Source organism: Thunnus albacares, chromosome 24, assembly GCF_914725855.1.
Source record: "Thunnus albacares chromosome 24, fThuAlb1.1, whole genome shotgun sequence".
In the NCBI taxonomy this organism is placed as follows: Eukaryota; Metazoa; Chordata; class Actinopteri; order Scombriformes; family Scombridae; genus Thunnus; species Thunnus albacares.
This window is the reverse complement of record NC_058129.1, coordinates 4,639,724-4,665,141: the sequence shown is the minus strand read 5'-3', so window position 1 is coordinate 4,665,141 and position 25,418 is coordinate 4,639,724. Positions and strand designations below refer to the sequence as shown.

The window sequence follows — 25,418 nt, the reverse complement described above, 5'->3', positions numbered from 1 at the left end:
GACATGAATCAGTCACATACTGTACTGAGATGAATTCCTTTTTCTCGGTCCTCTAAGCTCTGACCACATCTGCTCAATTACCAGCATGGAAAGTGCATTACCATTGGCTTTGTTGTTGGAGATGCTTGATTTTCTTAGTAAAAAGCAGATGAATTTATAATGTTGTGATCCCCTCTGTTGTGAATCTCTTCAGCGGACTGAGGCCCGGGATCAGAATAAGCATTTTGATGAGCTATAGGCCGTCGCTTCTTTTTACAATCCCAAACTTGCGCTGCCTGCCCAATATCAAACTAATAAATTACAGCCCCCGTCTCCCACATAACTCACTGATAAATAAAAAAAAGGGTCTGCCATAGTGTGCAGCTGTGACCCAGGGTTACCTAGCAACAGGTCATGCCCAGACGTGATGCACAAGGTAGAGATACACCTCTAAGGAGCAAGAGAGGAGGGAGGGATGGAGGTGGAGGAGATGGAGGAGCAGGGGGAGGAGGGAGGGAATGGGTCTCATCCTCACTCTCTATGACCCTTGACAGATAGAAAACGCACTCAGAGGAAACGGCGTTTGATTGACAGGGATATTTGAGGAACCTGAGACTCCTTGGTTTCTCCATTACTGTTGGGCTGCCAGGCTGGACTCAGAGCTGCTATTTGTCTGTAAGAAGTAGGCAGAAAGCGGATTTGTGTAGTTTTATAAGCTATAGACTGACAAATCCCCTAATAATAAAGCTTTTCATTCAGCTAAGGCGAATGAAAAGAGACTTTGACTTGATTTGTTTCTTGTACATTCATATTTCAGATGTGGCACTAAGAGAGAATTTGTTGTTCTTAATTCCCTCTGAAGAGTCCCCCTGTCTCTTTCTCTATCTCCTGTATACATGCATTAACACACACACAGAACACATTTGCCACACTGAAGTACACAATCAGCTTTCCAACCTCTGCGCCCAGAGAATTGTCTGATGAAAACCCTAACTGACAGGCCTAAAAAGATTGAGCAATAGCACTAGAGACGCACATCCACAGCGGTGTACAATGTCTTTGCCAGAACAGTGCGGCATGAAAATGAGAGTCGCTGTGTTCAGTCCATGTCCCCCCCCCCCTCCCTCCTCCGCCCTTCCTCTGTTGCCTGTGCCACAAACCCTCAAGGGGACTCTGCAGCTGTGTGGGGTTAGCACATGGTCGAGTTAGGGGCCACACACACAAACACTCACACACATACACACACACACACACACTGACAAACAAAGCAAATATGGAATATTTATGCTGCGTAAACTGTAATAAGTTGTGCTTTAATGAGAATATTTTCCTGGGATGTTTTTGAAAAGACTGAATTGTAAATACTGTTGATGGAGAAAGCAGCTGCCATTTGTCTTCAAATGCTTAAAGCTGCTATAGTTAATATTTTTATATTAACAATGGATCAAATGACTGCATGTATAGTATATGAAAGAGGTCGCTCTGACGAACCAACAGAGAATCCTACTCTACTGTTCCCCTCAGCTCTACAGAACAGTTTAGCATCTTTAAGCTAATTGTTTTGGTTTTCTGGCCCACAACTTTACTGTTTCGGGTCGTTCTCATCAGCATCGTTTTTGACCACAGTAAGCAGCTGTTTTCAGTGAAAAATCTCTAAAAACCAACAGTTAACAACCTGCAACAGCAGACAAATAAAGTTAGCAATGAGCTAATTACCATTTAGCAGCTAAAGAGTCAGATATTTTTCTCAGGAGCTGGTAGAGAGCAAAAAATAGCCAAAAGGAGAATGAATACAAGACTTACATTCATCAAGTGGACAAAAGCATGACTATAAATGAATGCTAAGGTTTCTCTGTGTCTGCTGGATGTGGAAATAGGTGACTGTTTGCTAACAATTTAGGGGATAACATGTCTGCCAAAAACAAATTATTGCAGATTTACAGAAATTTCTGGATTGGAGTTAAGGTCAAAGTGTCACTTTTAAATATTACCTACTTCCCTCTCTCACTTATTTCATCTGCTAGCGTGAGTCATGATTGAAATTTTTAGTATGCCATGGTAGAAGAGTAACAACCAGGAAGTTATCTTATAATTTAATCTTTCAAAACAAGATGGGATTTCTTAAAGGGCATAATCTCATCACACTACAAGTATGTTTAGAGAAAACATTTGAAAGATAAAAGTGACTCCGAAAGTCTCAGGTCCTCCAGCAGATCATTTCTAAGCTGAGGCCCTGATGGCAAAGACTGTCAAACCTTAGTTTTAAATGTGGACTTCTGCGACATGCAAAAGACATCTGGTCTGTGAAATAGCAAGGAGCCAGAGGCATGGAAAGCTTTAAAGGTAATCAATTACGTCTTAAAATCAATCCCAGCCAGCATTAGAAGGGTTAAAATAGGTGTGATGTGGTCGGTAAGTCTCATTGAGGTTGGAGACCTCTTTACAATGAGTTGACAGAGGCTTTTATCCAAAACAACTTACAAGTGACAAGCCCTTGCAGGTTGCCCAAGATAGCAGAAAAAAAGTTGCAGACAAAACAAAACAAAGTTAGGCAATGGACAAAACATCAAAATAAGGCTAAAAGTAGGATAAGAGATCATTGACAATGGATTCATTTACCATTGACTCTACAGTAGTCTTCAATTCGGGCAGAGATATTAGATCCATCAACTTTAAGTCCCTTTTAGACTATTCGAAAAGGCTGGTGCAGGAAACATGAAGGCCTTCTTTTTCCATCTCTGTCTGTACATCAGGAACAGACAGTAGATTTATCTCTTGTAATCTGAGATATTGATTGCAGTGTGGACTCTGTGAATCAAGTTCCCAGAGACATGATAGTAGTTTGCCCAGAATGGCTTTATAAATAAAAATATACCAATGACTCAGTCAGATGTATGTCTGTATGATGTGTGGGTGTTTTTTATTCAGTTATGAATCTCAACGTGATGTGATAAACAGAGTCCAACATGTGGAAAGAAAAAAGAATAAGAAACAGTAAGAAGGTGGCAGTGATCAATCTTCTCCTAGCTTCAAGAGAGAAACAAGAGTGTAAAAAAAAAGTTGCTTTTAAAAGAAAGACATTCATAAAGCCAAATCCCGAGATATTTGTGACAGGTAACAACCTCCTTTGCTTTCCCTTGAATCAATGTCTTTGGGATTTCTCCTAGCATTAGAAAATAACATTAACTTAGTTTTATCTGCATTCAAAATAAGCTTGAGTTAATTAAAGCAAAATATTAAAGGCAGACTGTAGTTTTGTAGCATTTTCAAGTTGTGACCAGACAATTACTGTAATTTTTATGAATAAAAAGTATGAGAATTAAATTTTTTGTTATTAAATTTTTTGTTAATTTTTCAAAATATAAAAAACCCATAATGAAACACAAGACCACATATTACAGTAAATTAAAAAAAAGTAAAAGAACAAAGCAAAATAAATCTGGACAAATGGAATTAAGTCAATAAATACCACATGAATGGGGAAGCACATTTTACTTAAAAAAAAAAAATTGTAGGGGTGTTTACTTCATTTCAGGTTTCTTCCTTCACATACATCAGAAAATTAAACCAAACTTCATAAAACTTTCCTTAGTAATTATTAAACCTTGCAATTAGAGATTCAAAACAGAAGTACGAGAAGATTGAAGTGTGTAAGACCTCTGGGTATCTCAAATTTGTAAAGATAGTAAGCTGACACTGATACCAAATCATTCATTTAGTTGAATAAAATAAATAAGAGTCACATATACTGTGTGTGGAAGCTGTTTCCTTTATTGGACAAGACTGAAAACAAGGAAATATCTTTTTCTGAAAAATGGATGTCAGTGTTTGGTGCAAACTTTTTTTTAAAAAAAAACACTTGTATTGTCATTAAATGTTGTACACACTCTCTGACAAGTAACAAGAGCATGTGTTGAAGTCCTCTGTGGTTTCTGAATCTTCACCTGTAAGTTGTGTTCTCCTCTTGTTTTCCAGAAACTCAACATACACCGGATGTATCAGGCAGTGGATGACATGATGGGGGATGTGCAACTCCTCATGCAGTTAATGGACAGCACACACACGGTGATAATTCACAGCTAGCAAACATGACGTATGCCATCAGAGGCTAGTGTGAGTAAAATGGGCATCCATCACAGATGCTAACAACTCTGATTAAAAATACATAATCTGCAAGCAGCCCCCTGATACCACCGTCAAGCCATTTTGGGTCTAATTGCAATTGGTCTCCGTTATGATCAAAGGCAAGTCACACCTGCTCGCCTTTAGCTTTCGTTCCGCTGATTACACTTTCAAATTTCATCAACGTCAAGTTGATAGATATGAAATTATGGGGTAAACCTGTTTACTTGTGGTCAACACCATAACAATCACAAGTCCCATCTTTCTCCTGGACCTGCGCTCCCTCCTTCTGCTTCACACCTTGTTTTTTCTGCTCTCTCTCTCTCTGGAATCAAATCAAATGTTTCATAATGCATCAAGCAAGGAAAGTGGGCAAAGGAGTTAAAGAAAAGACACAATGGAGCTGGCAGTCTTGAAACCAACACAATAACAACAGAAAGCTGAGCCAAACTGCACCCCCCACCCTCTTCTTCTCCCTCTGCTTCTTCACCTTACCCACCACCTGTATCTCTTGGGGTGTGAGCGAGTGACAAAGCATCAAGAGGAAGAGTACCAAGCCTTCACTCAAGGCTTTGCACCCAGCGCTCACCCAATTTACACCTCTCCCTATCCTGCAAACCCCACCCAGGATCCCCTGGTGACAGCACCATGCTAACCGTCACCTCCCTGCTGGCATGACCGTGTGTGTGTATAAGAGAGAGAATGAGGGTGTGTTTGAATGTGTGTGTGTGTGTGTGTGTGTGTGTGTGTGTAAAAGACAGAGTGAAAGAGAACAGAAGAACATGCTTGTGTGTGTGTAAGCATGTGTGTGTGTGTCATGTCCTGGTGAGAAGCAGTTTTAGACCTTCGGAATGGGTACATTTTTCGCAATGAGGTAATTTTGTTCAGTGCTTTCTTCTTCCAGGGACAAGTATAGAACAAGTGTAGAATTAGAACTTGAGGTAATATTAGTAAGTGTTAATAATCACATTGCATATCGTATCAGTTGCTTATCGGTTTGGCTTCTACCAGTTCCTACAAACACTTTCATTATTTTCCCAGATGCCTGTTTGCCTGCCTCTAACCTTTCCTGTCATTCAGCACCCTAACATTCCCTCACCTTTTCCCACTGTTCCACTGGTCACCTGATCCTCACCTGCCTACACACCTGTCCCTCATTGCTTTAACCAGCTCCCTTGTATATATACCAACCACTTTCCTTCAGTTTCTAGTCTGATTGTCTGTTTTGCTTCTGCCTTGTCCAACCATCCTGCTCTCTGCCTGAAAACCTTTTTTTTGTGCTTTGGACACATAAAACTTAGTTTTAATTCAACCTCCCTGCTTCTTCTGAGGGGAGTTGGGTCCATTACCTGTTTAGCCTTCACACACTTGCTGGTTTTTTTTGTGTCACTCCTACTGGACTTATGTTTCTGATCACCTAATGAATGAAAGTGCAATATTTGCTCTCTTTAGCTCCTAAATGTTCCAATATCTTTACTAGCAAGCTTCTAACTTTGTCTTTCGTTTGGTGCTGTGCAGGTCGTGTGCAGTATTATTTAAAGGGTTTTCGCTGAAAACAGCTGGCTGCTGCATCCAAAAATTACACTATGAGAGCAGAGAGACTGAAACAAAACTGTTAAGTTGTGTGAAAACCACAACAATGAACTGAAAGATGCTATAAAGCTTTCTAGAGCTGAGTTGGTTGATAATTCTCTGTAGATTTGTCACTATAAGCAACACCTTTCACATACAAGTAGTCATGTGATCCATTGTTGTTATGAAAATATTGATTAAATCCACTTTAATCATATCAGAGTTAAGATCACACAGTAAAAGCTGCTGAGGAAGTAGTTGGCATCAGAATGACAGCAGTCAGTATCAGAATTTAAAGAGGATCACATAACTCATAGCAGCTGTTAATATTGAGCCCTGTTAGTAGAGTTTCTCCTATTTAATGTAATGGTGACAGATGAAGTTGTGTGAAGAATGAACAGAATAGGATTTCTAATCCATCTAAATGCCTGATGATGACAGCCAATTTGCAATCGAATGGTGTAAACAATTCCTTAACTTCTCTTTTCTTATTTTCTTTGATCACAATCTTGCCCTCTCAGTCACAACCCAATCAAGCCAGGAGACACAGCTGCTATTGATTATACAAATATTACACAATTACAGCTTTAAATGTGTTACCAGTTTCTGTCTTTAATGAAAATACTTGAGAACATTTAAACAGTGTGACTACTCAGAGTAAAACTGCCTTATGTTGAGGCATGTAGTGAAGAGGGTTATTGTTAGGGAGTAAATGTTGCAGAAGTAATGTAGTAGGATGATGTCCTTCCACAACTTATGTTCTGCAGAGGCTGAACCACAGACTCTCAGTGGCCTCAAAAAATGTGCACACTCACACTAAACCCACTCCCTCCTGAGCTGAACCCCAACTATGTGAAGATAAAAGGGGGCTAAAAGAATCATAAAAAAAACTCACTGACAGGATTTGAAATGATGTACCTACTGTACGCAAGGCCTGTTTAAACATCTTGACAGGATTAGAGTGGAGTTAAACTGCTTTGCAGGCGCAGTTAATTGAAGCGGATGAGGTTTTTAATAAAGCGTGCAGTGTTAGCAGCTGACAAATGGCTCGGCTGACACACAGGGGAAATTGCATTTAATGGCATCAGGTATGTGCTTTGCTGGAGCTTATCACATTACACTGGTGGGTGCACACACACACACACACACTTGCATGCAGGCACACATGCATAACGCACACACCCTGCTTTCATCTTCATTTGTGGCCGTGTGTGTGCACATTGGCCCATATAAACACACACGCACACATCAATTTACGCTTACCTGAGCCAGTCAAGGTGTTTTCCCTCATGGATTTCAATTATGGTTCAGCGGGATGCCTCATGTAGAGCAAAGGCAGAGATGGGTGTGTATGGATGTGACAAGTGAATCTGCTCACATCTTTGTTGTTGTTTAAGCCACTGTAAAGCTTGTGTATTGAAAGCTACAAATTCAGATTGTATTTTATAGTTAGTTCACATAGTTGTGATTCTATGGGAGCAAGGCTATTTATGCACTGAAACATAGTTTTTCTGAATGAGAACTTTATAAAATTGTCAAAACTTAGCAAATTGTATTTTTGTAGAAATTGACAATGGCACCATTTCATTAGTTTATGATCATTTATCTTTAGGTTTGTTTGTATAATTGGGTTTAATTACTGATTGGGAGGTCTCGTCCCAGATAGTCACACAACAGGCTACATGTGTTAAAATCATGACATACATATACATTTGAGTTGCTTTGGGAGATATACATGTTCGGCACCAGACTTTAGTTAAGAATCCAAAATGACACCTAAGTGTTTAAACACACTTGCTTACTCTGTTTTCTATTTATTGCTATCTATTAAAAATCTATCACACACTTAATTCTTTGATGAAAAGCGCACTAAAACTGCTTTTGATCCAGTGTCAAACAGTTATCCTTTCAATACAATCACTTTCTACTGATATATAAATGATTGTGTCATTTGCATACATTTGAAACCCAACCTCATTTGAGAAGGGAGAGTAAGATAGCATCTCTCATAACCCAAACCACTGCTTTTATGTAATACCTTGCAATATTTCATGTAAAAATTACAATTGTGCTTCCAAATGCTGTTCAACATATTCAACCTACAGACATGGTTATATCTCATGTTTTTTGGCACCTTGATGATGGTGAACTCTAATAACTAAAATACTGAGACAAAATAAAGTGAAAATAATGATTTTAAAGATGACAACTGAAAGATTACTAAGTATAACAAATATCAAAGCTATTCCAATAACAAATGCATCAAAATATCATAAAACGCTTCCTAAAATGGTGTTTAATGTCTTAATGAGTCAGACACTCATTATAAATGCATGCTGTGCTGCCAAATAGTTTTCAAACCCACAGAACTTTATTTTAAATCCTAATGGAGATTCCAGTGTTTCTAAACATGGTACATACAAAACATTTCCATTTGATGGAATAGTGCAGGAATAAAAAAAACATGGGTGTAAATATTTTGCTCACTGAAACTTCGAGAGAGCTGCATTATGCTGATACAGAATGTACAGTATATACCTGTATATGATATTATCAGACCGTATGGAATAAGATCATCATAACAACCTTAAAGCAATAGTGGTACATGTCAAAGTCCTCTGTTATAGCTAACACATTCAACTACAAAATATATGAAAACCTTTTACAGTTTTTCTCCGTCACTTTGGCACAATTGTCGAATGAAAATCTTTATTCTCAAAACACTGTGAAATTCTCAAATCCATAGCTCATTGTCTCACAGCAGTATATGCATTTTGTGTTGCTTTCACACAGAAGTCAAATGAATAAATACAAATATACTCAAATGTTGAGTAAGTCTCACATTGCATTTTGGTGGCAGTGATGCACTGATTAATGAAGTTATTTACTTTTGAGTGAGTGACATATGAAGAGCTGTGCTACACAGTTCAAACTGATGTGATGATCCTACTTAATGTTTTGAGAACTGTGACTATGTTTCGAAAAATGTGCTAGCAGGTTTTCTTAATTGCTGCACATTTTCTGAAAGATTTTTACAACTCTCAAAATATTAAGTGCAATCACCGCATCCTTTATACTACATTTAATCTGTCCTGCAAAAATCTGTCACTCATTCAAAACATATAAGTGTCAAAAGTACATAAATGAATCAAGTGCATCTCTGCCACCAAAATGACATGTCCTTTTATCATATCCAGACAGTGAACTGTCAATATGACAGAAATCAACAGACTCACTAAAGTAACTCACTAAAGTCAAATATCCCTTAAAAGCCCGCTGAATAAACTCTATTAGACTCTTCACATGTCACAGTTCACCTTTCTGGTGTGTCCCCTACTCACAGCGAGTACCTTTTTATATGTACCAATAATATAAAACATATCTCTGCTATGTCTTCAAAGGCAGCATGTAAGCTTTCCTCTGTGTCCACTTCTCCGTCTAATCGAACATATTCCTCTATATGAGGGCCTGCTGTATTAAAATCAGTATTCAGTATTAAAGTCCTTCTGTCTGTCTACACACTGTACAGACACACAGACCTTGAGGAAAGCAGAGATTCTGCTTGCCATTTCTTTTATCTAAGAGATCCATATCTTCCTGATAATATAGTGTCTGGATCCACCGGATGCCATAAAGGCAAGAAACTGTCAGAAAGGACAACAAGACAACATGAATTATCTCAAGTGAGATGTTGGGAGACCGCTGCATAGATGCCCTTTAGGAGTTGTCAGTTTGATATCTCACCCAGTAGTGCACACACACAGATGCATGCACAATGCACACACACATACCGTCCAGAGTGTGGGCCTGTAAGAAATTCCTCATATAAGAGAACAATTAGAGTGTCTCATTTTCCCCTAATATCAATCACACAGCTCATGAATAAAGACAATTAGGTCCTCACAATTCCATACAATTGCATCTGCCCTTTGAGCTCCCCCTCCGATTTGGGAGAGCTGCCTCTTGGGTATATGGCGCTCTCATCACCGCGACTCAGTGTGAGCCACTGCAGTCAATAGTAGGGGATAAAACAGAGGCGGCGAGGGCCCAGTTTCAGACTAGATCAGATCCTCCGGACGCGTGTCACTCTTCATTAGGGAGGCGGGGTAGCAGGGGACGCCCTTAAGGTGAGGATGGCCACAGAGTGGAGGGGGTGAAGGGAGGGGCAGAGTGGCAGCTGTGGAACAATGACAGAATCTGTGTCCAAGGGCCCCCCAGGGCAAACACCAGCTCTCCTCCACCCTGAACTGATCTCTCGCCTCTAGACCCAGCGAGGAGGGAGGGAGGGTGGGAGGAAAAAAAGACAGAAATAGACCAGTCACAGTCAGTGGACTTTCTATCCAGACTTGCTGTACTCAAGACTCCGGCTGACATTGATGTAACACATCAAATCAATGTGTCTAATGTCATATTCATAGAAATGTGATTGGTTTACCTCAGGCGTGGGTGGTTCCCCTAACAGCACAGCAGCTTGGATAATGTCAGGTATTAATCTTTCATAGCCTCCATTAAATTAAGCACTTTGATTCACTTATTATTAATTTATACTGATTGCTGCAATGTTGGCGAACATGCAAGCGAAGGCAGTTACTAAAAGATATCCCTCACTGGGATTGCCATTTGGGAAGACACTGATCTTCTCACAAGTAGGAATAAACATTTTTTTGTCTAATTATTTGCACTGTTGCTAAACAGATTTTCACTTCAGCTAATACATCACATTATTGGCCTCTAATCCCATTAGATAATTGGATAATCCTCAAAAATGCATTGTCAGGCCTTGGGCGGCAGGATTATTTTCATGGTTAATTGATTAATTTTGGTCTGTAAAACATCAAGCCCTAGCCCAAGGGATATCATCCAATGTCTTGTTTAGTATGACATACAATCCAAACCCAAAGATATTTCATTTACTATCACATAAGGCAAAGAAAAGACACGACTCTCACACTGTGAGAGTTCAAATCTGGGGCATCAAACAACTTAAAGGTGCAGTGTGTGGAATTTAGTGGCATCTTGGCAAAAATGGAATATTCAGAAGTATGTTTTAATTAGCGTGTAATCACCTGAAAATAAGAATTGTTGTGTTTTGAGCCCTTTATATCAACAGAGGGAGCGGATCCTCTTCCATGGAGCCCATCATGTTGCACCGCCATGTTTCTACAGTAGCCCAGAACGGACAAACCAAACACCGGCTCTCAAGGGAGGATGGAGGATTCAGTTGGTTGCAATCTGTGAACCTCACCATTAGATGCCACTAAAATCCTACACACTGGCCCTTTAAAGTCCCCCTTAAATTTGTTTTCCATCTTGTTACTTCACTTGGATATTTGAGCTGCACTGTGCAGAGTGATGTATGTGCAGAGTTTGACACTAGAAGACTGTTTTTACATTCGCCTGTTTCTCTGTGCTCACCTTAAATCTGAGTTGAAGGGCAAGATTTGTGACATCACAACTAGTCTGGAGCCAATCATAGTCCAATATTCAATTTACACAAGTGTGATATGGAAACCTGAAGCCTCCACTGCAGATATACTGAGAGGGGATTTTACAGTGTAGTAAGACACTTCTTGTATCCAGCAGTTAAACTTCTGAAATGAACAATATTAATTATTCATAGTTATTGGATTTTTAATGAGTGAGAAGGAGAAGATATCATTTTAAGAATTTCAACTAGTTAATTGAATTTTTATTGTGGAAAAACCATATCAGTCATAAAATATGATTCAAAGCTGATAATTTTAATATGTCTTAAACCATGTCTGGAGGGGATCTTTAAACGATTAACAGATTATCAAGATTGCTAAAAATTAATTTTCTGTCAATCAGCTAAGCAATCGTTTCAGCCCTTTCAAGCTTAAAACAAGTGTCTTTTACTTTATTAGTCCCTGAAAAGTTAAACATTTTGCTGTTCCCGACCATCCAATCATACATCACACCCAACGCTACAAATATCAACGCAACTGATGTTTGAGCAACACACACATTTTTGTCATCAGCAATACATCAAACTAATAACCTCTTCTAAAAGAGGACAATAGGAGCTGTGACGGAGGCCGCGGCGCTCTCCTGCCACACGTAGGTGGCACACACTCGCCTTATTAGCCAGGTCAAACATAATCAGTGATAGACACGGCAGGGCTGCTTAATTATGGCTGGCAGCTGGCAGCAGGGGCCTTCCTTTAGGGGCCGGGTTATGCCAATGCATGAACCCCCCCCCGCACCACACCCCACCCACACTGCCCCAAATGAAGAATAAATCTAACCTCCCTTTTGTTTGGAGTGAAGCATGTGGCAGCCCCTTCATTTAAAGCAAGAATAAAAATGTGGACAGAATTCAGGATTAATAGAGGGGAATGGAGCATTAAATTAGTGTAATTGTAAGGTAACAGTGGCGCACGCATGTATGTGTGTGCTTAGTGCGTTTGTGTGCATAAAGGCAATAAAAAAAACAACAAGAGTGAATCCTTTTTCGAGGACGAACCATCAAACAAGCGAAACCTGAGCTATTAGACGGCTCCGGTTTGTTGTTTTTTTTCAATTTCATAACACAGAAAGCCTGACAGCTTGTTTGCTGCAGTTTGGGCGACACAACAGATGTATTGACATGACAGCTTCCTCCCAACTAGGCAGAACGCATCCTGAAAAGGCACCTAAGCTCCTGTCGCAAACAGCTTGTAAATCTGCACTTAAATGAGAGCAAGCGAGAGCCCGACTCCTGCCTGTCTGCCTGCCTGCTGCGTCACTGAAGAGATATGGCTTCATGAAGTTTGTAACCAACACAGGGGAGAGAGAGAGGAGGGGTGGGTGGGGGGGTGGTGAGGGGGAGCAGACTGAGGCTGATATACTGTGTGATTTTATTGTCTCTACACCTAAATGTTGCCCCGGTTAAAATAGTCTGTGCATGCTGCAAAAAACAGCTGTGTGTGTGTGTGTGTGTGTGAGAGAGACAGAAAGAGAGGCACTGTTTGAAGCCGCAAGCAGTTGTGCACTCTGATCTCCAAAGGCTGTCTGTCTACACACACACACACACTCTCTCTCTCACGCATGCAGAGCCCCCCAATTCAGCCCCCTCTGGTATATTGATCCACTTCATTCTGCCTCAATGAGATGCAGACAGCATCCCAGCGCCCAGACCGCTCATAATCATGATATAACACTCGGCTGTATTGAAACCTGCCATAGGAAGGCATAAATCGGATAATGCAACAGCCGGGATAATGAACAATATCAGATGACATATCGATGTTGTCATGCACGGCCTGTAATGAAACATACATGTGTGTTGTGTGATGTCAGGTGTGAGGCGTGCAGGAGCAACTGCAGACATGTTTTTTTTTTTGTCCTCAACACTGCTTCATACAATGTGCAGGGGAAGTTATGAAAGAAAAGGAGCACTGCACTTTTGAAGCAGGACCTTGGACAGCACTCTATTCAAACTCAAGGGCCGCTCTCTGCTGTATGTCAATGTATGGCTGTGTGTCTCTGTGTATGAAAGCAAAGGAGCGCTGTACTTTTGAAGCAGGACCTTGGACAGCACTCTAATCAGACTCAAGGGCTGCTCTCTGCTGCTGTATGTCGAGGTATAGCTGTGTATCTCTGCGTATATGTGTGTGTGTGTGTGAATTTAAATCCACCTTTCTCTCTTCCTCTGCTCCCTTTGCCTTCAGCTTCTCCCCATCACATCACACCGTAGCCATGGCAACTATTCTGATCGATCCGGTGCCATCTAATACCAATGTTTTCACCAAATCAAAACTTAAACAATCAGGCCTTGTGAACGAGTCGCCGGCTGGAGGTGGCGCAGGGCTCCAGCAGATGAGGATGATGGGAGCTGTGCTGAGTTAGTCTGTCAGTCTCAGTGTGAGCAGATGCTGTTGAATAAAATTATTATTGTCCTGTGCTGGAGATGAGCTTTACAGAGAAATAATCACAATAAAATTATAAACTGAGAGTTGAAACATGATACCAACGCAACAAAGGAAATAAAATCTCATCCAGACTTCAGCGCTCGCCCAGCAGCTGGAGGGGGTGTATGGGTTTATGCGAGGAGGGATGTGTCACGTTTACTTTATGTCAACAGCCATGGATAGCTGGTCAGGGTTCAGGGTTCACAATGTGATATTTCACCATGTCTCTGTTCCCCTTAACTCACAGCGTTCCAGCCAGTGTTTGTATCCAGAAGCGATTCAGCCTATCTGTCTGTCTTTTGTGTCTTTGTGCGTGCGTGCGGAGGGTAAGACGGTAAACCTTGCAACAACAACAACAACAACAACAACAACAAAATCAAACACACAGCGCAGAGAGGAAGAAGAAATGGAGAAAAGGTGAGGGGAGAAAGGGAAAGAAAGAGAAAGGATGAATGAAGAGAAAGCTTATTACCAGAAAACAGATGGCCCCCCAATTCACAGTGGCCCCACAGGGACCTGGAGGGACAACTCTTTGCACCTCCGGGTTACCAGCGCCGCAGAGAGGGGTGGGGTGCTTAAACACGACTCTGTGTGTGTGCACTTTTGTTTGCTAACTTGTAAACAAAAAGCAAATTTGTGACATCTCTGGCAAGATGCCATTCCTCCCTCGATATGGTTTTAAGATTTCCCAGGAGTTCGTATTCAAAGACGATTCCATTTAGGTGTTTTGTTACATCTGAGAAAGGATTTCGAAAGACATGATGTTGCATCTGAGGAAGAGTTGTGTCTTCTTCTTCTGCGGATGCTGTGAAAACTACTGGACTTGCATATTCAAACAAGCAGAAAAATGCTTTAAAAAACACGAACACACACATTCGGTGTCACCTTTTATTCCGCCAGACATCATCAAACCCATCGCGCAACATCAGCGCTGGACGAGGTAATGTCACAACATCCGTAAAATGAGATCTCACACACGCTCAAACATTCGCACCCTTCAGTGTATGTGTGCATATGCAACTGTACGAGTGGACACGCACACAAACACACACATGACAGGCAGTGAGTGGAAATGAAGGATTTGGAGTTCCATCCCGTTACATTATGCAGCAGATGGCGTTCAGGCCAAGCCCGGCCAGGCCTCTCCCAGGAGAGAAAGAGTGAGAGAGAAAGAGGGGAAGAGAGAAGATGGGGGAGGTGTAGAAAGAGGAGTGAGGGACAAAGCTGTTGTCTCTGTTTTTTTTTTGTTGTTTTTTTTTTTCAACTCGCGTGAACGCACGTGTTTGTTTTCCCTTTTTCATTTTTTGACGGACTCCCTCTTGGTTCGCCTGTAGGACAGAGTCTTCGTCGTCGTCCTCTCCTCTCCTCTCCTCTCTCCCCCCCCCATCCCCCTCCTGCCCAGCTGAGGCTACACCTGAGCCCAACCATGGAGGCCCCGACCCCAGCTGACCCGCCACTGAGAAGAAGGAAGCAGAGAACAGATGAGGGAAAAGGTGAGAGTGGAGGGGACAAGAAATCATGGTAAAGCTGAAGCTGCAGGTATAGTCGTGTGTTTCAGAGAGATTATAAAAGGAAAAGTTAAAAAATTTCACAATAACTTCTTATTTTTGTTGTTATTTCTCAAAGTTTATTTCTGGTTTGTATCTCTCTCGATAAAGCAGCTGTACACCTCGACTAATCTGAATAAAATTCACACACATGCACTGCAGTTGACTTGATCAAATGCCACAATCAATACGCACACACACACACACACATACACACTGATAGACACACATACAAAGCGGCCTGTTAAGTCCCCCAGATCTTTGCCCCCGGCACTTTTTGTTTTGTGTTTTCCGAATTAATTGAGCCAACGCTCAAGTGTGGGGCCAGATGTCACTGCGACCTGTGGGGATTATTAGAAATCTGTTTCCCTCATTGTTTATGTGGACCCCTTCAAACCACAACGCCTCTTGCTCTTCCCGCTGAAGTTTCAGGGAGAAACAAGCCCCAAACCAGATTGCTAATGTACAAAATAATAGTCTCTGGCTCCAAGAATGGACACTGAGCCGAATATCGACATGTGGGACATTCTGGGACTTTTTTGTCCCACCTCCAATGACCATGGCTTGTGCCCAATGGCCACCAGGGGCCCCCTGATGCCCTCCCAGTTTGGCCAGAACAGCGCTATGCTCCTTGGCAGGGCTCTGGGCCTAATGAACTCATCAGCCAGCTGGAGGCCCTGGATGGAGGGACAGGGGCCACTAGGGGTAGGCTGGGGGGCCAGAGGGAGAGAGAGAAGGGCAGCAGGCCAGGGTGCTAGGTATGGGAAGATGGAGAAGTGGGGCGGCTGAGGATAGCTCACCAACACGGTAAATGAGGCAGTTGCAGCTTTGGAGGGGCGCTGGGGGCCAAGACAGGAGGGTCAGCAGGCAGGAGGGAGAGGTATAAGAGGCTGTGGAGAGAGAAAATGTAGGACTGTGGTGAACTGGATGGGATGGAGAAGAAAAGATGGAGGCAAAGACTGGATTCATGACTCTGGCACCAACATACAGCTCAGATGAGCAGGTGATAGAAGAATTATTAGCTGCAAAGTAATGTATTTTTGAGTTTGCTCAACTTTAGTGCCAACCAGTTAGATGTGTTCAGTACTTTTACACACAAATCTTTGACACCGAATCTTCAAACTGAGTGAACTGAATCACCATTGTCACTGAACGAATTAGCAGATTTTAGCAGTGGAGCTCCTCACTGGCGACTGTCAGCACAATTGAGTTAAGGTTAGGATTAGTGTAACCTTTTAAACTCAGACTAGCAACAGACTGAACTTACTACTGCACTGTCAGAATCAGCACTGGACATCGAGCTATATAAACAGTGACGTATTCACTTGCTATACATCATAAAGTGCATTTCAATGGTGATGCGAGCGCTTATGAAAAAGTGATTTGACTAACTGCCATACCTACAGTTTTTCCTGTCCTGCTAACAGCCACATCCAAACATGGATCAGGGGATCATTACAGTGTAAAGAGGATACTTACCTTCATCATGGTTTACAGTTACAGGTCTGATCAGAGAAACCATGGGACTCATCTGAGACACATGCATAAAAAGAAATAAAACAAACCTCCATCATAACTTTCTTCAAATTAGTAGCTTAGAAAGAGGACTTTCTGGTGAATTATAACCCAAATACAAATCTTCTGACTATTTCTTCATTTGGACTAGCGAAGACTCCAGAAAGTTACTGTTCCTGACAACAAAATAGTCCTGCACATAACCCCTTGCAAAACAGAGATTTTTACAGCGTGTTAATCGGTGAGCTTTAGAGGCGCTGATGGGCAGATTTTATTACCCTTGTGGTAAGCTAAGATAATGCAGACATGGAAGTGGTACCAATCTTCTCATCTAACTCTATTCCTTGAAGCTCTAAAATTGCTCCACACACTAAAGACTTTGTCATGAATTATATTAATGAAGCAAGAGACTGTTTTGGTTTGTTGCTACAACTACATTTTTGACTTTAAATGCTGATAATTTATATTTCTATGTCCAAACAACTTGTAATCCTTATTTATGCAAGAGAATATAAATTGTATTTACAGTGTAATGAGAGAATAAAAGATGTGTTTTTGTGAGAATTGCAGAACACAGCTGGGTCGTTTGCTGACTAGTAATGCCTCCTCTCCCTCCTCTTGCTCTCCGAAGCCATCACACTTATGTCAGCATCATCAAGATGCTATCATCCTGTTCGCTGCACAATCATCAAACTCATCATCCTTCCTCCCATCTCTCACTGTTCGATCCCGCGTGTGTGTGTGTGTGTGTGTGTGTGTGTGTGTGTGTGTGTGTGACTGCATGTCCATGAGAGAGAGGGAAAGTGAGCACCTTTGTGTGTCCATATGTGTCTGGGTGGCGGAGAACGCGCTGAGCGCCCTGCTGGGAGCACAGATGGTGCTGAGGCCTGCCACGGCAGCGCTGACGATGGCCACATTCTCACATGGGACCCCCAGCTTTCTGGATCCCACACCTCCTGTTCAGGCCTGAACCGACAATCTCCCCCTCCTCCTCTAACACACACACACACACACACACACACACACACATACACACACACACACGGCCAGGGTCCAGGCCACTGCCTATATCACTAGAAGAAAAGAGAACACAACACATGACAAGTTGGCATTCACACACTGCCCAGAGTGTTTTCCTGTGCGTGAGTGTGTGTCCCAGTGATGCAAATGCGAGAGAGGAGTCAAGTTACATCACTGTCACATTTTGAGTTTCTGGGGAGCAAATCGGCACTTGGCTAAATGATCAGTCGCCACAACTTCTCCCGTCTCCTTTTTGTGTCTCTCGCAAACTGCATTTTCTCCCACTTCGTCTTCATTTTTGCGCTGTTTCATTTTTCTCCTCCATGTCTGCTCTTCTCTATCTTCTCTATCTGTCCTCTAATTTCTTCTCTCTCCCCTCTCTCTCTTTCCCAGATGCCCCCTGTGGCTTGTCGTCCACCTGAGAGAAGCCTCATACATCTCCTGACAAAGTGACTAATCCTTCCCATTTCACAGCTCCATCCCACTGCTCCCTGGGAATGTTCAAAACTGTGTGTGTGTGTGTGTGTATGTGTGTGTGTGAGTGTGTGAGTGAGTGTGTAGTGTCATTGTGTGATAGGTGACAGTTGGGAGTATGTCACACGAGTTCACAGTGTTTTTTGTTGTAACAAGCGGCTCAGACAGCTGCAGGGTCACCTGAGATCTGACTGATTAGAGAAACAACTCCATTACAGGCGTCTTATCAGAGTGACATCACTTCCCGAATTCATAATGACAGCTTCTTTAAAATGAGGTCCGCCTACTTAAAAGCTGGCTTTTTTTTAAAAAAAAAGTCTTTACAATTTCTTTTGCCACTGCCTGGAATACAATTTGATCCATTCCAAAAGAATCAGGTTTCAAATTTGCATCTTATTTCCTCAGAAACTCTACGATATTAGGCCTCAGCTGGGTGGATGATATAAGCCCCGCAAATAATAATCATAGCCATAAATCAGTGAAGTGTTTCCTGTGTGTCTGCCAGTTCTGAATGATTATGGGAACCACTGTGAAAGGGCATTTCAACCCGGACTAAACACGTTCTCCTAAGGTGGTCTTTTTTTAAAGGAATATTTCACCCTAAAATGAATAAATGTAGCCTTTCGGGGTTTGGTTTGTTTGTTTTAGAGCTGTAAAAAAGTTTGATCTCTTCACTTAAGGAAATGACAAAGTACCAAGCTAAGCCTTTTTGTGTTTTATTTTCTAATAAACCTTGGGTTTTAAAGCATATTCAACAGCGCCCAAATTGTCAGTTGTTCTCAAAGAATGAGTGCACTGTATTATTTATATATGTGTGAGCCATGTCAAAGACAAATTGCCATTGTTTGGTGACAGACAATAGAGTTTTTTTATAATCTGAATTTTTCCAAAGAAATATATCACCCTAAAATTAATGTAGAAGGGAAAAATGTGTTCTTGAATATGCAAGCTGGTAAGAGAACACTGACGTCATCTTTTAAGTTGATAAGCTGAACTTGACTTGACTGAATTTGGCTTATTTATACATTGAACAGACATGGAACAACATTAGAACTCTTCAACTGCTTTGCTTCACTATGTTCACCCGCTAATTGCTAGCTGTGTCTGTTTTCTGTGTCTGCAGAGCAGGTAGTGAACAGAATTTTTCCACTGTAAACAACTGCCTGCTGTGGCTGTAAATGACACTGATGAGAGCTGTGGGACTGAACCAAAACAACAAAATTGTGCACTGTAAAAACCAAAACAATGAGCTGAAAGACGCTAAAATGCTCCGCTGAACTGCAGTCAGGTGATAATTCTCATTAAAAGTGACACTTTTCACATTAAATTTAGTTATTTGATCCCTTGTTAATATATAAATTTTGACTAGAGCAGCTTTAACTAAGATGAAGACTTTTGGTTTTTAGGGCTTTACGGGTTTTGATTTGTGTATTTCAATTTCTTAGCGGAAAAAATGTAATGCAGTACATCTTGTTAAAGCAGAACCGGCTTTGTGGGAGAGATTAACTGAGTTCAATAGATTGTTGAATCAATTACAGCTACATGCCGCATGTGTTCAGAGCTTCAGAGTTTTTTTTTTTTCCATGGTCTTGCCTTGAAATACATGGTCATGTTTTTGGATGTTCATATTACATCCCATCGCTGCCATTGTGTCACAACATAGCCTATTCAAGTAATTTTCTCAAACCGAAGTATGATTTAAGGTTTCACTGCAGATTAACAAAACTATCCAGTAAAGACTTTTACCAGCAACATCATGACTAAACCGTGCGTCATCTGTTTGACTGAGTGAACCGTTCTCTGGTGACTAAACCACCCTGCAGTTTGCCTCCCTGTCTCCAGAGTCACTACATCAGCTATGGGATGTAATTGCAGCAGGCACAAACAAAACAGCCTAGGAGGGGTCCTTCATGTCTTTGGCCAGGGGCCGTACAGACTGAGGAGGGGTCCGGGCATCGCAGACCACCGAACATGGACCATCTCTGCTTCTTCATCTTTGGAGCAATTAGGGTGGTTGGCTGTGTGTGTGTGTGTGTGTGTGTGTGTGTGTCCGTGGGCTCCAGCTGTCAGGAGGCCTCTGTCTCCTGGTCCTGACATGTCTCCAATACGCCCCACTGTGAGTCTCTCTGTGTCACACACACTTCCCAGACCCGGCCGGAGCCTAAGGCGAGCTGTCCGTCATCTAACACACATGTGCACACACGCACGTTCTCTCTCTTTCTCTCTCATGCACACACACATGCTCAGTTTTCAACGATATGGTCCTTCTGGCACTGAAGTAGTACTTGCGAGTACTCTCTCACTCTGTGTGTGTGTGTTTGTGTGTGTGTGTGTGGTGGCAATAAGCATGGCGGTGGCTGCAGGCCACGGCAAGTCATCCATGCTTCCCCTTATCGTTTTAATCACCTCGTTAGGCGCAGCTAGTCCCCACACTTACTGGCCACTGCCCCTCCTCTGGAACCATGCCCTCCTGACCCGACGCTGGTGGTGCCACTGGGCACAGGGATGCATGATGGGAGGACAAGAAGAGTGGAGGAAGAGGAGGAGACATGAAGGGAAAAAAAGACTTTGTACACCTGAGTGTGTGACAGGTGCATCATAGGGCAGCAGAACTGAGATAAAAGTGAAAATGTATCTGATTGAAGTTGTTTAGACCAAAACATATGAATTAAGTATGACATAAACAAGCAGTAAGCAAGAAAGTGCTCATTAGTTTTCACTTTTATTCTCCGATTTCCCAAAGGACTATAGTATATAGTATATACTATATACTATAGCAATACTAAGTTCATAAAGAGTAAACAAAGAGTACATTTTACTACGTTAAAATGTTCTCTTTATTTTACTACGTTAAAATGTTCTCTTTATTTTCAACATTTTGAGCCAGAATTGTTCTCATTCAAGCCCATAGACTGTAAAAAAAATAATGGACGTAGCCACCGTGACGTCACCCATTGGTTTGTGGACTCCCATTTTGAGACCTCGAGTTTGGCATTTTGACCATCGCTATCTTGGATTTTTGGAGCCAGAAGTGATGAGAAGTGACCATATTTAGACAAGACCCTAAGGCCAGCTGCTAGCTGCTAGCTTGGTTAGCACAATGCATTTACAGTCTATGGTTAATTGTGATAACGCTAATGCTAATTTTCACAAGTGAAAAACAGGCTTAAAAGTATTAAAACAAAATGTACTGAAATAGCGACGGCTACAGCTACGCCTATACTCTGTGAATCTGAGGTTACGCCATGGTTACGTTAGTTAGCCGATGTTCTTGCAGTTGTAGCGACTTGTCAATCACAACATAGCCACGCCCTAAAGCATATTCTGATTTATCGTCAAATTTAAATTAAATGGGACTATAATTTACAAAATGAACATTGTGCTTTATTGAAGAAGAAATGAATCTAAGGATTGAGAACATAAACTCATTAGGAAACTGTTTACTGAGGTAATAAATCAAGTGAGATATAGTTTCATTTTCTCATAGACTTCCATACAATTGGACTTTTTTTGGAGCCAGTGGAGTCGCCCCCTGCTGGCCATTAGAGAGAATGCAGGTTTAAGGCACTTCCGCATTGGCTTCACTTTTCAGCAACCCACTTGTTCAAGCCTGACTCAGTAGGTATAAAAACTACCATACATAAGCAATAATCAAAAACTATTGCAATAGCAATAAATACATAGGACATTCTGACATTCCTTCTGGCAAGGAGTTATAAAACACATGCACGACAAAAACAAGGAATTAAATATGAAAAAGGTTCCATTTAAATCTCAGACAGCACAGAGCAGAGATTTATAGAGGTGATGTGTCATGTCTAAACCATCCTGAAAAAGAGCTTGATTGACAACTCAACTCTTAGTCACTGTTATTCCTTTCAAAAAGGCTCTTTGTTAGAGGTTTAAAGAATCAAACACACTCAAGTTTGTGTCATTGAAGAAACAGAAGTCATAGTTCCACCCAAAGATGCGGTTGCAGCCAACTAGGTGGGTGTCCACATCCAAGGAAAGGAAAAGTGTTCTTCCCAAATTAGTGTTGACAAAAATATTGAAATTCTCAAATACATGCCAAGAAGGAAAATTTTAAAAATACATATGAAGGCTATTTGCAATATTACAAGAAAACAAGGAATCAAATATGAAAAAAAGTTCAATTTAGCTCATTTCATCTCATCTTCCTATCCTAGAGATATTCAGGATGGACATCTGACTTCCAAAGAGCTTTTATCAGATCTGTTTAAAACCTCCCTCTCTCTTCCTCTCTCTACCTGCACTTTTTAAAAAATATAATGATTTTTTTTTAATCATCACCAAAACACAAACGTGCTCACGTGCACAAATCCACAACACGGATACACGTATGATTTTTCTTCCCCCTTCCATCCTTTATCATGCACACATCTCTGCTTTCCTTTTGCCCACTATACTCCCACGGGAGGGGGAGCGCTTGAGGGCCGAGGGGCGTGAGGAGAGAAGGAGGAGGTGTGTGTTTGTGTGTGTGTGTGTGTGTGTGTGTGTGTGTGTGTGTGTGTGTGAGGGAGAAAGAGAGAGAGGGATGGAGAGAGAGAGAGAGAGAGAGAGGGAGAGAGAGAGTGAGTGAGGGAGGGGGCGGCGTTAGACAATACCATTCCTCAAATATATTCCATCCCCTCCGTCCCCGAAGTGAGCCTTTATTAGTCGGGATCGTTTGGATCTTATCTGGCATATGACACTCGGTGGAAGAAAGGCTGGAAGAAAAAGAAGGGGATTATCTGTGAACTGCCTTCCGATCCGCTGGTTCCTGACACGGGAGAGCCTCGCTTATCTCGCCTCTTTATCTCCATCTTCTACAGGCGGATGGACCAGTAGCCCTGGCTGCACTTTCACCACTATCTGCTCATCTCTTCTATTGTCTCTCCATCGCTGGGATCACACAGGGGGGCTGACTGATCCCTGCTCACATCATTATTATCATTTTTTTTTCTCTCCCCCCTAATCGACCGATCTCTCTCTCTAATCATCTCAAGACTCCGAGCTGCAGATTGTTTTGATCCCCTGCATGTTCGACCTCCGTGTGATTCCCATGTTGCAAGTTCGCGGTTGAAAAAGTAAAAAAAAACAAACTTTTTTTTTCCTTTTTCGTTTCCGTGCAACTGAAGGTTCATCTCTGTAACATCTGATGGTTGTTTGGCCGGTGGAATATGAGTTAATTTGGAGTTGGGGCTCCGCTCAAGAGCGTTTTTAAGTTCATTCCAAGAAAATTTGCCTCCCAACTCTTTGTCAAGGTGAGTCTCAAATGTGGGGGAAAAAAAACGCTTCATGCGCTTTATTTAAAAAAATCAGTTGTTGTTTTTAAAATGTTTCTGCCTCCATCATCTGTTTTTGTTGTTTTGTGTGGCGCTGATAAATATATTTTTTTACTTTCCTCGTTTTATAAAAAAAAAAAACCAAAACAAAACACAATAGCTCCAATTATTTCATGTCCAGCAGATGTCAACATTATTTTCCCCATCTTATGCCTCCATGCTGTCAAGTCACTCTGGCCTCAGCCAAGCAGATGTGTTCATCACACTGTGACAGATGGCCAATTCTGATTATGTTAATTCTCAAAAACAGGGAGTTTCTCCTTAAAAAAAAAAAGATCACAACCTACATTTTAAAAAATAAAAGAAAAAACTATCAACTTCGTAAAAATTAATTTGAAAAATCAGTTATTAAAAATGTCACACTCTTTCAAAAAATGTGATGCTTTTTTCAAATTGCCCGGCTCTTCTTAAGGCCTTAGGCTTTAATAAATTAAGCATTGCGCGAATTTCTTGGCATTCATTATTTATGGAGTTTAATGTTATTATGCAATGAACTGCATTTGGATTTATGTGGGGCCCTGGCACCCAAACAAGCACCCGCTGTGGGATTTCTCATACTGGGCCTCAGGGTGGCAAGACAGACTGAAAACACTTAAAACAATTACATTTCACAGACGGCTTTTCCATTATTTGTCTTGTTTTCTAGCTATATCAGGCTTATTATGAAGAGATGCATTGGTGGATGAAATCAGACTCATTATTTATATTTGTCACATGTGCATTTTAATTGCATTAGGATACATTTTTTTAAAACGGTGAGAATAGCATTAATCTGATTGGTTTTGTCCACACTGCAGGTACTTCAGGAGGAGTGACTGCCAACACCGGAGAATAAAAATGATGCTAAGCCCGGACCAGGCTGAGGCGGACCTCTCCTGGACTCAGTCCGACCCGGAGAGCATGCTAAACGGCCTCAAGTCGGCCGGCTGCACCTCGGACGAACCGGCGGAGGGGGAGGACAGACCCAAGTGCAAATCCGAGCAACCCCTGAGCAGAGAGGAGAAGAGGAGGAGGCGGAGGGCCACGGCCAAGTACCGCTCGGCCCACGCCACCAGAGAGCGGATCCGGGTGGAGGCGTTCAACGTGGCCTTCGCGGAGCTGAGGAAATTACTCCCCACCTTGCCCCCGGACAAGAAACTCTCCAAGATCGAGATCCTTAGACTGGCTATATGCTACATCTCCTATCTCAATCACGTGTTGGATGTTTAAAGATGACCCCCCACACCCCTCCCTCCCTCCCCATGACACAGAAATGGTTTAGTTGGGTTGGTAGATGGGACTCATGGGCGTCATTTGGGTATGGCAAGGTTGGCAGTTATAGGGTCGACTGATACAGGAGATATTTTAAAGCAGATACCCAGTATTTTTGTAGCTGAAGCGTCCCATACAGTAGCTCATATTTTGTGCAGACATTCAATAGCCTACCTTTAAATTTGTGGAAAAAAAGGAGAAAAGATTCAGGAATTTTACTCTTGACAGCCCTTTAAAAGCGTGATGGCCTGCTGTCCTTAAAGAGAGATTACAAAATTTAAACCTTAATGAACATTTATAATTAATAAAAGTTAGAATAAATCACAAAGAAAATTCTATTACACTCCAGTTTTGTTTTTAGAGAGGATCCTGCTAACATAGGTAAAAGGTCAATATCGGCTCGGTTGTACAAACAGATATATCGGTCGATAACACCTGTGACACGAGCTCTCGTTTAGCTTTGACTTCAGGGAGTTATAACTTTGAGATTTTAATTGCAACAACAAAATCAGCAAACTTGAAAAAAAAAAACGCCTTCAGGGGCAAAAATCTATAAAAAAAAACAACAATTTCTCCCAGTGACCAAATGCCACCATCTCGTCCCCGGATGCTGGGACTTTGCCATACCTTAGTTGACTGTTAGTTGACACCCAGTGTGAGTCCAGCATTGGTTCTTATGATGG

The 25,418-nt window shown here is 41.7% G+C and overlaps 1 protein-coding gene across 1 annotated transcript; it reads left to right on the top strand.

Annotated features, from left to right (window-relative positions):
- The first annotated feature begins 22,812 nt into the window (after positions 1-22,812).
- LOC122976539 (helix-loop-helix protein 2-like) lies at positions 22,813-24,717 on the top strand. Its single transcript, XM_044345083.1, has 2 exons — positions 22,813-23,403; positions 24,282-24,717. The coding sequence occupies exon 2, from the start codon at positions 24,322-24,324 to the stop codon at positions 24,691-24,693; it is 372 nt and encodes a 123-aa protein (XP_044201018.1). The 5' UTR covers positions 22,813-23,403; positions 24,282-24,321; the 3' UTR covers positions 24,694-24,717.
- Positions 24,718-25,418: the final 701 nt, after the last annotated feature.